General features: G+C 39.9%; 5 protein-coding genes across 10 annotated transcripts in view; 1 reads left to right on the plus strand and 4 right to left on the minus strand.

Moving 5' to 3' along the window:
* Window positions 1-222: 222 nt before the first annotated feature.
* Window positions 223-2619, minus strand: gja12.1 (gap junction protein, alpha 12.1). The gene is made up of 2 exons (XM_064990466.1): window positions 2469-2619; window positions 223-986 (listed from the first exon to the last, which is right to left on the minus strand). The coding sequence occupies exon 2, from the start codon at window positions 964-966 to the stop codon at window positions 223-225; it is 744 nt and encodes a 247-aa protein (XP_064846538.1). The 5' UTR covers window positions 967-986; window positions 2469-2619.
* Window positions 2620-3529: 910 nt separating this feature from the next.
* Window positions 3530-5701, minus strand: gja13.1 (gap junction protein alpha 13.1). The gene is made up of 2 exons (XM_064990953.1): window positions 5635-5701; window positions 3530-5008 (listed from the first exon to the last, which is right to left on the minus strand). Exon 2 carries the CDS (start codon window positions 4983-4985, stop codon window positions 4110-4112), a length of 876 nt encoding a protein of 291 aa, XP_064847025.1. The 5' UTR covers window positions 4986-5008; window positions 5635-5701; the 3' UTR covers window positions 3530-4109.
* Window positions 5702-6178: 477 nt separating this feature from the next.
* Window positions 6179-7241, minus strand: gja11 (gap junction protein, alpha 11). The gene has a single exon (XM_064990394.1). The coding sequence runs from the start codon at window positions 7223-7225 to the stop codon at window positions 6329-6331; it is 897 nt and encodes a 298-aa protein (XP_064846466.1). The 5' UTR covers window positions 7226-7241; the 3' UTR covers window positions 6179-6328.
* Window positions 7242-8756: 1515 nt separating this feature from the next.
* hsdl1 (hydroxysteroid dehydrogenase like 1) lies at window positions 8757-10914 on the minus strand. Its single transcript, XM_064990955.1, has 4 exons — window positions 10453-10914; window positions 9904-10349; window positions 9505-9714; window positions 8757-9380 (listed from the first exon to the last, which is right to left on the minus strand). The coding sequence occupies exons 1-4, from the start codon at window positions 10670-10672 to the stop codon at window positions 9309-9311; spliced, it is 948 nt and encodes a 315-aa protein (XP_064847027.1). The 5' UTR covers window positions 10673-10914; the 3' UTR covers window positions 8757-9308.
* Window positions 10915-11152: 238 nt separating this feature from the next.
* The window catches only part of tbc1d32 (TBC1 domain family, member 32), a 39099-nt gene continuing 38090 nt past the window's right edge, over window positions 11153-12161 (plus strand). For 4 of the 6 annotated variants that reach the window (XR_010458230.1, XR_010458231.1, XM_064990956.1 and 1 more), the window contains exons 1-2: window positions 11182-11818; window positions 11921-12082. Coding sequence is in view for 4 of the 6 variants with exons in the window: in XM_064990956.1 (XP_064847028.1) it covers window positions 11664-11818; window positions 11921-12082 (317 nt within the window). In the remaining 2 variants the exon portion in view is untranslated. Of the gene's footprint in view, window positions 11819-11920; window positions 12083-12161 lie in introns of all 6 variants that reach the window. The other 2 variants (XM_064990957.1, XM_064990958.1) reach the window with 2 other exon arrangements.

The following is a 12161-nucleotide window of genomic DNA, read 5'->3' on the forward strand; positions in this document are numbered from 1 at the left end:
GCAAACCATGAACAAATACAACATGTTGGCTTGGTTTACCAGAGGACAATAAATCAAGCTCAAAGTTTCAGTCCTGTTACACCTACTGCATCGTATTTACCCATACTTATAGAATCAAACCAAGCCTAACAATATTTTTTAGACACTGCATTATTTTAGGACGGAACAGTTTCAGTGTCATCCTTTCTCTGCCACTGAATAGCTGAGTGGTGATCAATGATTTCAGGCAGTACTGCCCCCATCCAGACAGCTGCGCATTGCGATGGCTGGGACTTCATGGGCTCGTCTTCTTGAGCCAGAGCCACACTTAGAGCATATCAGATAAAATATTTCCACCACATTCAGCAGCAGAGATACACAAGCCACCACCAGCATGAAGATGATGAAGATGGTCTTCTCTGTTGGTCGTGACATGAAACATTCTACAGTGAACGGACAGGGAGCTCTGCTGCATTCAATTTTGGGGTCCAGAATAAACCCATACAAGTAATACTGACCCACTATAAAAGCTATCTCAAGCAGAATCCTGAAGAATATATTGACTGTGTAACTAGCCAGCAATTCACCTTTGATTTTGACATGACCCTTCTCATCAGAATACTTAGGCATTTTCCCCATCTCATTGCCTGCCTGACTCAGCCATTGCCTCAGTTTGTTCTCCTTGTGGATGACGTGCATGACATGTCCCAGGTACACCAACGTTGGGGTGGAGACGAAGATGATCTGAAGGACCCAGAAGCGGATGTGGGAGATGGGGAAGGCGTGGTCGTAGCACACGTTCTTACAGCCGGGCTGTTTGGTATTGCAAATCATATTGGACTGCTCATCACCCCACACCTTCTCCGCCCCTGCTCCGAGGACCATGATCCTGAAGATAAACAGGACGGTCATCCAAACCTTTCCAATGACCGTGAAGTGCGACTGCACCTTGTCCAGCAGCGACGACAGGAATCCCCACTCTCCCATTTTTTCTGTTGAAGCTCTGGCTGGAAAGACGTAGAAAAAAAACATAAATGTATACGTTTGGGAAAACAAAGCGAAAGGTTCAGTTACTCTATTGGCAACATTCTGACAAATGATTGGAAATCTATGATGAGAATGAATGAAAAAAAATACCAGAGTAGATGAACAGAGAGCAGTCTGTGTTACGGAGAGAAGAACACCAGCTGTTTATGGGATGGTAAGGTTATTTCTTTGAGTAAAGTAAGCTATAAAACACATTGCCTAAATGGAGAGATTCCACATGCTGTCTGTTATCAAGAGATTAAGTGTATTCTAAGTCAAAATCTGATGTATAATATTTGAGCATCAGACATTATAATTCAGTTTTTCAATAGGAAAATTTAGTATGTTTTTTTATTTTTTATAAAGGCAGTGCATTACAGTCAGACCCAACATTATTGGTACCCTTGATAAATGCACACTCTATAAAATAAATAATACAAATGCTAAGCTACAGTATATTGTAATATTATTTTATACAAATAGAATTGCTCAGAGATTTTGTTTAAACAAGTCATTTAAAAAATCGAATAAAAGATACTGGTCAAAATGACTGGCAACCCTGTTTTCAATAGCTTTCAATACCTCACCTTGCGAGGATAATGGCACTAAACATGTCCTGGTACTTGGTAAAGGGCCCAAGGACCAGTGGGAGGCAAAATAGCCCCATAACATCAAAGATCCACCACCAACATATTTGATGTTATGGGGCTATTTCACTTCCACTGGTCCTGGGGCCATTGTTAATAAGGTCATACGCATCATGAACTTTACCCAGTACCAGGACATTTTAGACCTGGTTGCCTCTGCAAGGAGGCTAAAACGGACAAAAGTGCATCTTCCAGCAAGACAATAACCTCAAGCAAACATCAATATCCACAAAGAAATGGTTCATTGACAACAAAATCATCTCAGCCTCCGGACTTGAACCCCGTTGAAAACCTGTGGTTTGAATTGAAGAGGGGATCCCAAAAGCACAGACGAAGGATATCAAGGATCTGGATTCTGTATGGAGGAATGGTCTAAGATACCTCCCAATCTGATATCTAATCTAAATCTCTAAACTACTGTATATTTCTTTCTCTGAGCAATTGTCATAGAATAAAATCATTTCTATATTTGTTTGAGAATGCAATATAGCTCAGTATTTCATACTCCCTTTTCTTGCTCATCTTTATCAAGGGTGCCAATAATGATGGGCCCGACTGTACATTCTGTTTTGAGTATCATTTTTTTTTTTTACAAATGATTTCGATTTATTTATATGATATGCCCAAAGTATGTAAGTGTAAAATGTCCCAAATACCACAAAATCAATATTTCAATAAAAACTCAAACTTTTGTTTCTAGGTTAAAGATATGTTTAAGCCTAGGTTGTCCCTCTTACAATGGTTCAAGTGTATCCAGAAATAATTTTGGTGTTGTTGAAATTAGATAAAAGAAATAGTTAATTAAATATGTCTTACCTTTATACAGACACCTTCTGGGCAGAACACAATATCCACCAGTTGTAAGTAGCAAATGTTCAAATGCTACGTACTGCTACTAGTTTACCTTGAACTTTAGTTTTGTCGAATTACACAATTGTCTTGTCGTGCGAGCTGACACGTTGTGCATGGAAATGATACATCTTCTGTTTAGAATTATGTGTTCCTGGGAATGATTGTACAAGTTAATAATTGGCAAAACAATGATAGGGTACATTTTAATGTTGAGTCATTTTGTATTTCCAAATGAGTCAATAATAACCATGAAATGGCATTGTAATCTAAGCCATAGCCTTTGCTAATGATTCTCATTGACAATGTGGGTGGTCCAGGTCTAGGTAGGCAAAGGGTAATATAAGTTCATGAAATCAATATCTTGTGGGGGGGGGGGGTTCTTTGGATAGTTTTCAGAGTATACTGTATGAAATTGTATTTTTGTTGTTGACAATGCTCTCTCAGAATATGTGTCATGATTGACATTAATGGAGTTCTGGCAAAAAATAAGGATACTTATTTTATTATACTATAGCTATAAGCCCCTTTATTGTGAGGGTTGGAGGATGTGCCATTCTTCATTTTCAAGTTGTGCCTATAGCAATATTTTCATATGCAGTCTTGCACTCCTAGAACATTTATCTGGATTGGTATTTTGGCAAAGTTCTGGTATAAAAATAAGCCACTTTATTTTGAGGGTTGGGAGACATACAGATGTAGGATCTTAATTTGAGCCAGTTTACTACAGCAGGAAAATAATCCTGCAGCAACAGGAAATGTGAATTATTAGGTGGATTATAATTAATGGATTTTTTGTAGGGGTTGATAAACCTTAAATACACTACAGCAAGAAAATAGTGATCAAATTAAGATCTTATTCTTCAGTGATGTTCATTTAAAAGCAATATTTCCATAAATGCTGTCCTAAGAGACTCAACTATTCATGTGTATTATTGTAACATGTTTCAGTGATTGTTTGATGAGTTTTCAGTCTCTAAGGTTCATGCAACCACCATTAATACAAACATTTAAAACGTTATTTTTTTTACAATATATTTTATTTATTCCTTCAAAAAAATAAACACTGCATATCTAGATTGTATTGTAGGATAGACAATATCTCAGTTGTTAACATTCATCAGGCAATATACAAATCATTTCAAGACTCCAGGTGGTAGGGATTTTGACAATGAGGCCCTTTATCAACTTCTCCATGCTAGCAGATACCCATAGACTTCCAGCCATTGTGCTAACGCTAGTTAGCATGGGCTCACTAAACCTCTAACTTCCTTCATACTGGACATGGAGACATAGAAATAGTATCCACGAATTCATCTGACTGGGGAAAAATCCCAAAGCTTCCTATAACAGAAAATGTTACATAGAACATACCATTGGGATATAATAACTGAATTGCATTTCTATTCAAGGTGTATTGGCATTGAACAGTAAACATTCACAATTGAACAGTAAACATTCAACATCAATACATAAAATACACTAACTACTAGTGCACTGCGTTTAAATCAATAAACATAAGAAAGCAAAGCAGGTAGTGTATTCATTCAGATTTTCAACAATACAAAAGATCAAGATACAATCATGGCTAATTAACTTTCAAGTGTCTTAGTGGTCACCTAGCAACCTTTTCTCTTGTGTGACTCCATCCAGGCTACCCCCTAAACTCTGCCCACTCTCAAACCCCAGGTTCATCTTGTTCTGTCTCAGTGGGTCCATCTCAGTATCCACGCGACCAGACCACCCAGAGGAGTGGAGGGTGGCGGGGTTCGCTGCTGACGTAGTGTGATGAGTGCGCCCCTTGGAGCCGCCACATCTCACTCTTGTGTAAAGCAGATAGAACACCTCAATCACATTCAGAGCCAGAGACACACAGGCCACCACCAGCATGAAGATGATGAAGATGGTCTTTTCTGTGGGACGAGACATGTAGCATTCTACAGTATAGGGACAGGGAGATTTGGAGCAAGGGAACATGGGAACCATGACAAACCCATACAGGTAGTACTGGCCAACAATAAAAGCGATCTCTAGAATGATCTTAAAGAATAGCTGGGTCATGTAACTGCCCAACAAATCTCCCCTAATTCTGACCTTCCCTGCTTCATCTGTGTATTTGGGCTTCTTCAACGTGCCATTATCTTCTTGGCTGTGCAGTATGGCTCTCAGCTTGTTCTCCTGGCTGATGACATGCATGGCATGGCCCAGGTACAGAAGAGTTGGAGTGGAGATGAAGATGATCTGCATGACCCAGAAACGGATGTGTGATATGGGGAAGATCCAGTCGTAGCAGACATTTTCACAACCAGGTTGTTGCGTATTGCATATGAAACCAGATTGTTCATCGCCCCACACGCTCTCCGCTCCGGCACCCAGAACCATGATTCTGAACAGGAACAGAACGCTCATCCATATCTTTCCGATGACCGTTGAGTGGGACTGCACCTTGTCCAGTAACGTGGAAAGAAAACCCCAGTCTCCCATGTTTGCTGATGTTCAATGGCTTTCTGAAGAGGAGAAGAAAATAACCAATTCATTTAATTTGACAGGAGAAGGCTCATCTTATTCATGAGTCAGGTTGTCAATGTTTTCCACTTCTCTTGTTATCCTTAATCATTCATTTGATTTTTGGGGCACGTACACAATGGCATCAAGACCAAGTTCCTAAAACTGATATCCCTCTATCATTAAGACAATACAATATATATATATATATTACATACAATGTTGTAAAATATATATATATATATATATTTTACAACATTGTATGCAATAACCCTTCTGTATTGAAAGATAACCCTCATTCAAAAACAAACTTAAAATGTAAGCAGTTAGTCACATAATGAAAAGCAACAAAAACGCACATGACAGGCTAGATCATAGTTCATGTCTAGTATGTATTGATTATGAGGAAAAGTTGATGTATGCCTTATTTACTATTAATAATATGTTCATATATTATGATATTGCATGGTAATCAGTACACCACAAACACCTTACGTACTGAACAGTCTACTACTATAATAACTTAAATAAAAATGAATTAGATCCAAAAGAATTACAGAACAAACTACTACTTGTTTTTCTTTTAAAAAAATGACTCAATGTGAAGTGAAAAAAAGTTGCCTCCTACCTGGTCCTGACTCTATGGAGAATATACCTCTTAGACCAACTGATCACTAACATGAGTTGAACCTTGAGTTTTGGAGGAGGGTGGTAAGGATTGCGTCAGGTTCCCTGTCACGTTGTCATGATCAGCTAATTCAATTTTAAAAGTTAACCTGTAAAGGACTAACAGGAAGAGCCATATATAATGACTGACAGAAAGATACACACCACAACAATAAGAAGCATGCACTCGACAGACTTACCAGGAACACATCTAAAGAAAGAATATTGTATTATTGTAATGAATTGATAACACAGAGCCCAGAGTTGTTCCTAAAATAGGCATCATGGTGTCCGAAACATTCAAACCAAACACAATACAAGCCAGAATAATTTCCTTATAAAATAATAATTTATTAAATCAAGATTATAGTGTTATATGAATGACATTTACATATACATGCAATGTCACAACCAATAATACAAATCCCAAAGAAATATTTAGAAAATTAAGAAATGCATCTAATATAAAGAAACATATTTATATTAGACAATATATTTCCCGTGGTACAAGCTCAAACATGAATCCTTTATCACATAAAAACACGATGAATATGTTACTTAATGTTTAGGAGAAATATATATGGCTGTAGACTGGCATGCGAATCATTGAGCCAAGCAAGATTTTGTGAAAAAGAATTTGTACAAAAGCTGACACCTTAGATGTGTACTTCCCCCATGTTAGCAGTGTTTTCCTCAGAAGCCACACTTTTCGTCACCCCACTGCCCAGCTTCCTCCCCTGCAGCTCCAACTCCAGATTGACCCAGTTCTGGATCATCTGGTCTTTGTTATCAAAGGCCTTCCTTTCCATGACAGGGGTGACCGGGGTCACCGTGTAGTCCTGCCGCCTGTCCAGACACTCTTTGACCGATTTGACAAACAGGTAAAAGAGCTCAATGAGGTTGAGGAGTAGAGACACACAGGCTACCACCAGCATAAACCAGATGAAGACGGTTTTCTCTGTGGGTCTGGACAGGAAGCAGTCCACCTTGTGAGGGCAGGGGAAGCGAGCACAGATAAAGCGGGCCTGGAGGGTGAAGCCATACAGGTAGTACTGCCCCACGATGAAGCCCACCTCTAGAAGGATCTTCACCAGTACGTGCAGTACGTAACTGCGTAACAGACGGCCACGCAGGTTAATCTTTCCATTGTCGTTGCTGTACTTGGGGACTTTGTAGCCCTTCTTCAGGAAGTTATTGGCCTGCTCATCCTGTGCTTGCTTCTTCATCTTCTCCCGGACTTTCTTCTCTACGTGGATGATGTGGAGGACATGGCCCAGGTACACCAGGGTTGGGGTGGAAACGGAGATGATCTGAAGCACCCAGAAACGGACGTGTGAGATGGGGAAGGCGTGGTCATAACAGACGTTCTCACATCCCGGCTGGTCTGTGTTACAGACGAAGTCTGACTGCTCGTCCCCCCACACCCTCTCTGCCCCGGACCCAAGGACCAGGATCCTGAAGACAAACAGGACCGTTAGCCAGATCTTCCCTATGACCGTGGAGTGGGACTGCACTTTGTCCAGCAGCCGGCCCAGCAAGTCCCATTCACCCATTTCAATCAGTTAGACAGTTTGCTGTGGAAAAACATACAATTGATTTATCACATGGTGGATTACTGTTATGACCACAACTGTCAAATGTTTTTCATGTTTTAAGCAATGTTTTAGAGAATGAATAGATCTCATAACAGCATGAAGTAAACTGTACTACTTAAAATGTATCAATGATTTGTCAATCAAGGACCTTCTTTATCGGTTAATTTGAACCATTGAGTACATTGATAAGTGAAGGCCCATGAGGCCCAGATATCAGGAGCCATTACAATAACAGACCTTTGCAATCTGGTGGGAACCAAGGACCTGACCTTGTTAAACCCCCAAACATTGATTGCTTTATTCAGGAGGCACAAGACGTTACAATTATTTCCTGCCTTTCCATTACAGTTTCCTGTGCCACAATTTAATTCAGGGTCATTTACTGAACGCATACTCAAAATTGAATCTTTGCCGATCAACTTTTTCTGAGGAAAAACCTCTCACTGCAGATAGTTTTTCATCAAAAATGTAAGCGTAGTCTAAGTATTGTTAAACAGGTATGTTCACATGTTATAAATACTACAATTATAGGCTATGTCATTACTTTTTAGTCATGGTCAGCAAATCTCATCAACCCTTACAAAATATCCCTTTAATGTACATTTCAATTGATTAACCTCACTGTCTATGCATTATGACTGTCTAGTATAGTATTACCAATCAGAGGCAATGCACTTAACTATTTTAAGAGACCTTTGCATTTTCGTAATAAAAGAAGAGACCATTAGATCTCACTTTCTAATGTCATGAATGCAATTTGCACAAACCTGGTATTTGATTGTGTAATAATCATAAGTCAATTGCTTGCTTTTTCAACTTACCAACGGACAAGACTTGCAGAAAGTGTGGAGCTCTCAGTCTCTCAGGAGGGTGATGTCAGAGTGAAGCCGAGAATCCTCTCAACCTTCCCCTCTTATGGAGGCACCATCCAAACCACAACAAAGACTACATATCCCACCTCTTAGTCATGACACCATTCAATGACCTGTGGTAGTGTTGTTGCCCAAGGTGAAACCATAAAATTATAATTTAGGTTCATATGATATCTACTGTATATCTACTGTATACCAAACATAGAGGCAGGGCATGCCAATATCCAAGAAATTAAGCTTTAAAAAACAAACACAAGTGAGACAGTGCCAACCTGCAACAAGATTGAATTGACTACATATCAAATATTGATTTTCATACACAATATGCATTTTATGTGTCTAATAATTAGACATTTTGCCATTTCTTTGTCAGTTGTTACTTTCCAATTCTTCCATCAATTGTTGTTTTTAACAGCAGACTTTGCTTCACATGTCCTTGTGAGGATTACAGACAATGACTGACCACATTTTTTCTAAATAATATTACATATGTCAAGATGGTTGATCTTGCTAAATAGAAATGATTTACAAAACTATCTTATCTTTGTTGTTAAAAACATAGATATGTTATGTTCAAAAATGATACCCTGATCAAGTACATCAACAAATAGTTATCTAGTAAGGACCATCTTTATTGAGATACATTTTTTTTATTATGCTATGCATAACATATGCATATTCACCAAGCATCGACTACATGAAAAGTCATTCACGATCACACAAGTTGTTTCTGCAATCATATCACCAATAATTATAATCACAGCACCTCACTAAATAAAAAATAACCCATTTCAAAATCTATTCTCAAGTATACTGTCAGTTGTACCAAAACAACTCTTTACATAGGAATGCCAGTTAAACACCTCAGTGATCACAGTTGGTCAAATAAACCTCAAATCACTGCAAAAAAATATCTCCATCACCTCCCATATCTGTGCACTTCACGGACGTCATCAACATAATTTGGGCACTACACTCCTGGAGATACTTTAGTATTATTATAAACTATGAATAAATATCATTTTGTTATGCAATTCAAGATACAATCATTACACAAACTAATTCACTCACTAGTGTAATATCATCTGTATGATGACTGTATGACTACCAGTACGGCATAACTATGTTGTCATGAGTTTAGTGGCTGGAGTTCCGTTTCTGGAGAACTTTTAGCATGAGCTTGTGAGCATACGTGACCCCAAGACCCAAATCCATTCTGGCATTGACTGCACAAGTCGAAACTGGAAAAGAGAACACCAACAAGAGAGTCATGGTTAGTCTATAGTTTAAAATGGACTATGGCTACTAAATGTCAATCCCTCAACTCTACCAAGACCCATTTTAAATCAGCACTGATCTGTGTACCTGCAGTGTATGAGGCCAATAGCCTGTGGTCCTGTGTGAGATGCCCAGGGTGGAGATGGCATGACGGGCATACACATCTGACTGCGGTATTAGCCACCCGCCTGCTGATGCTCCGTGGGGCGCCACTTGGAAAGGTACCAGACTTTGCACAAAGACTCCATGACGACCATATTCATGGTGCAGAGCACGGGAAAAGTTGTCAAGGTAAGCCTGAGAGAAAAAAAGAGAAGAATCACAGCCATTTCAGTACAACAAAACAGTAGGCCTCAACGCATTTAAAAACATGAACGTCATTAGGATCACACACACACACACACACACACACACACACACACACACACACACACACACACACACACACACACCTAATAGGGTGTATGTGTGTGTGTAGAATCTGACCGTAGACGCAGAGAGAGCAGCTTTGCTTGGAGAGGGTCTATAACATGCCCCAGAAGAGATGTTCACTACTGCTCCACGTCTCCTCTCTACCATGCCAGGTAGAACCAGGCGCGTCATCAGTGTGGTGGCAGCAATATTTCTGTTGATTACGTCCCATAACAGGTCTTCAGACAGGCCAGTAAAGTTTGGCGAGTTGCGAAGGGAGTCATCCACACAGTTAACTAGAAAGCCTATGTCTTTGTCCCGCAATGCATCTTTGACAGGCTTGCAAGCTGCATGGCCCTGACTGAAGTCTGCCACAAGCACCATTGTATCCACTTGGTGAGTCTCAGATATGGCCTTGGCTGTGTCACTGACACTGACACCCTCTTGGCCTATCAGGATGATGCAGATGCCCTGCCTGGCAAGTTCCTCTGCATAGGCTTTCCCTATGGCCTCTGAAGCACCTGCAATACATGGGCATATTAGACATGATGAGAACCACAACATAAAAACCCTTTATGTGAACTGTGGAATTATTCTCTGTCTATTCTATTGTATGTACCTTACCATAAATGACAGCCCATTCACCAAAACGGCGGCCAAGGCGCGTGCTTGGCATCAGTCGAGGAAGGAAATGCACCCTGACAAAGCTGTAGCAGTCCCGCATGAGGATGACAGCTTTGCTGGCTGTATACAGAGCACCCACAACGGCTAGGGTTTCCACACATGAATTGCATGACCGAGCAATTTCTTTGTACAAAAGCTCAAAACTGTCAACAGCAGCCATAGCAGTCACGGGTTGGTATTTAAACAAAAAAAAAACTACAATGGTTTCCAATCCTAGCCAATCTGTACTACTTATATACGTCAATAAGCCAGCTAACGCTCTTCTGATTATATACTTGACTTGATACTTAGGACAATTTTGACTCGTATTATGCCATCTAGGTAAATAGCAGTTCTGACAGGTGCAATCTTGAGCTAGTTTGGCTTTTGACAGACGCTCCTTTCCCGGAAGGGATTGTAAACATGGAGACCATGTGACACCTAACGCAGGAACGGGATTTAAAGGCACAGTAACAAGCATAACGTCTGAAACCCAAGTAGAAGCTGTAATTTATTGCATATCATCATTGCCAATATTAACTTCATAAAAATTCAAACATCCTTAAACATCCTCCACCATTGGTGTTTGTTTGCAACCCTTTTCTCAGCATCATCTTTGCCTGTGACCTTCATCTGCTTTGAATATCCCACAATGCACGAGTGTGAGCTAGCTACCTGTTTCCATAGAGACAGTGGTCGAGCCAAGCTACAGCAGGTTCGAAATGTTTACAAACTATTCAACTAGCTAACGTTAGCTAGCTATAATGACTAAATACGCTGTACCATATGTAGCTAGTAAGTCTTACACCGTTTATTACAATGTGATACATTTGCAATGGTTTGGGGAAATGTTGAACGAAGTTAGGTCATGCAAATGACTTTATCTCATTTCCTTCGTAGCTAGCAAGCTAACGTTAGCTACCGTCGTTAGCAAACTATGTTAGCGCCCTAATTGCAGAAATGTCAACAAACACATCATCAACTAGCTACATAGCAATACAATGCGTGTACAGGTTTTTAATACAATTACATCGCTTGTCTAACTAGCTAGTTATCGCATTGAAGAAGCGCTGTAGTAGCTAGCTAGATAACAAAGTTGGCACATTCTAATCTGAATTCTGCAGATAACGTTACAGTATTTCTGCAGAGAAGAGTGAATCCACATCAAGACCATGTCTCAGTTCTCAGCTGAGGCTGAGGCTGAACTTCAGTCTCTGTTGAGGCAACTTCTAAAAAGCATCAAAGACAGAATCTCTGGTGCACCATCCATTGAATGTGCAGAGGAAATCTTGCTTCATCTGGAGGAGACAGACAAGAACTTCCATAAGTATTCAGAAATAAATTGCTTTCTCGATTGTTCCCATCAAATCTGTAGTAATTTGTGTCTATTTTCATATCATTCTTGTTTATTATTGGTTTCTTTTTTTAGTTATGAATTTGTTAAGTACCTGCGGCAGTATGTGGAAAGCTCTCTGGGAGCAGTCATCGAGGAGGAGACAGAGAGCTGTGCCCGAGGAGAGGGATATGCTGTTGGGTCTGTTCAGGACACCTTGGTCCATGCTGTTACAAGGAAGACTAGAGAATCTGGAGAGTATGTATGGTGTCTCTTTCCAGTGTCCATTAAGCATTCCCAGTGAAGATGAGATGACTAACATGACTCGCCACTTATT

The sequence above is a fragment of the Oncorhynchus masou genome, chromosome 16, assembly GCF_036934945.1.
Source record: "Oncorhynchus masou masou isolate Uvic2021 chromosome 16, UVic_Omas_1.1, whole genome shotgun sequence".
In the NCBI taxonomy this organism is placed as follows: domain Eukaryota; kingdom Metazoa; phylum Chordata; class Actinopteri; order Salmoniformes; family Salmonidae; genus Oncorhynchus; species Oncorhynchus masou.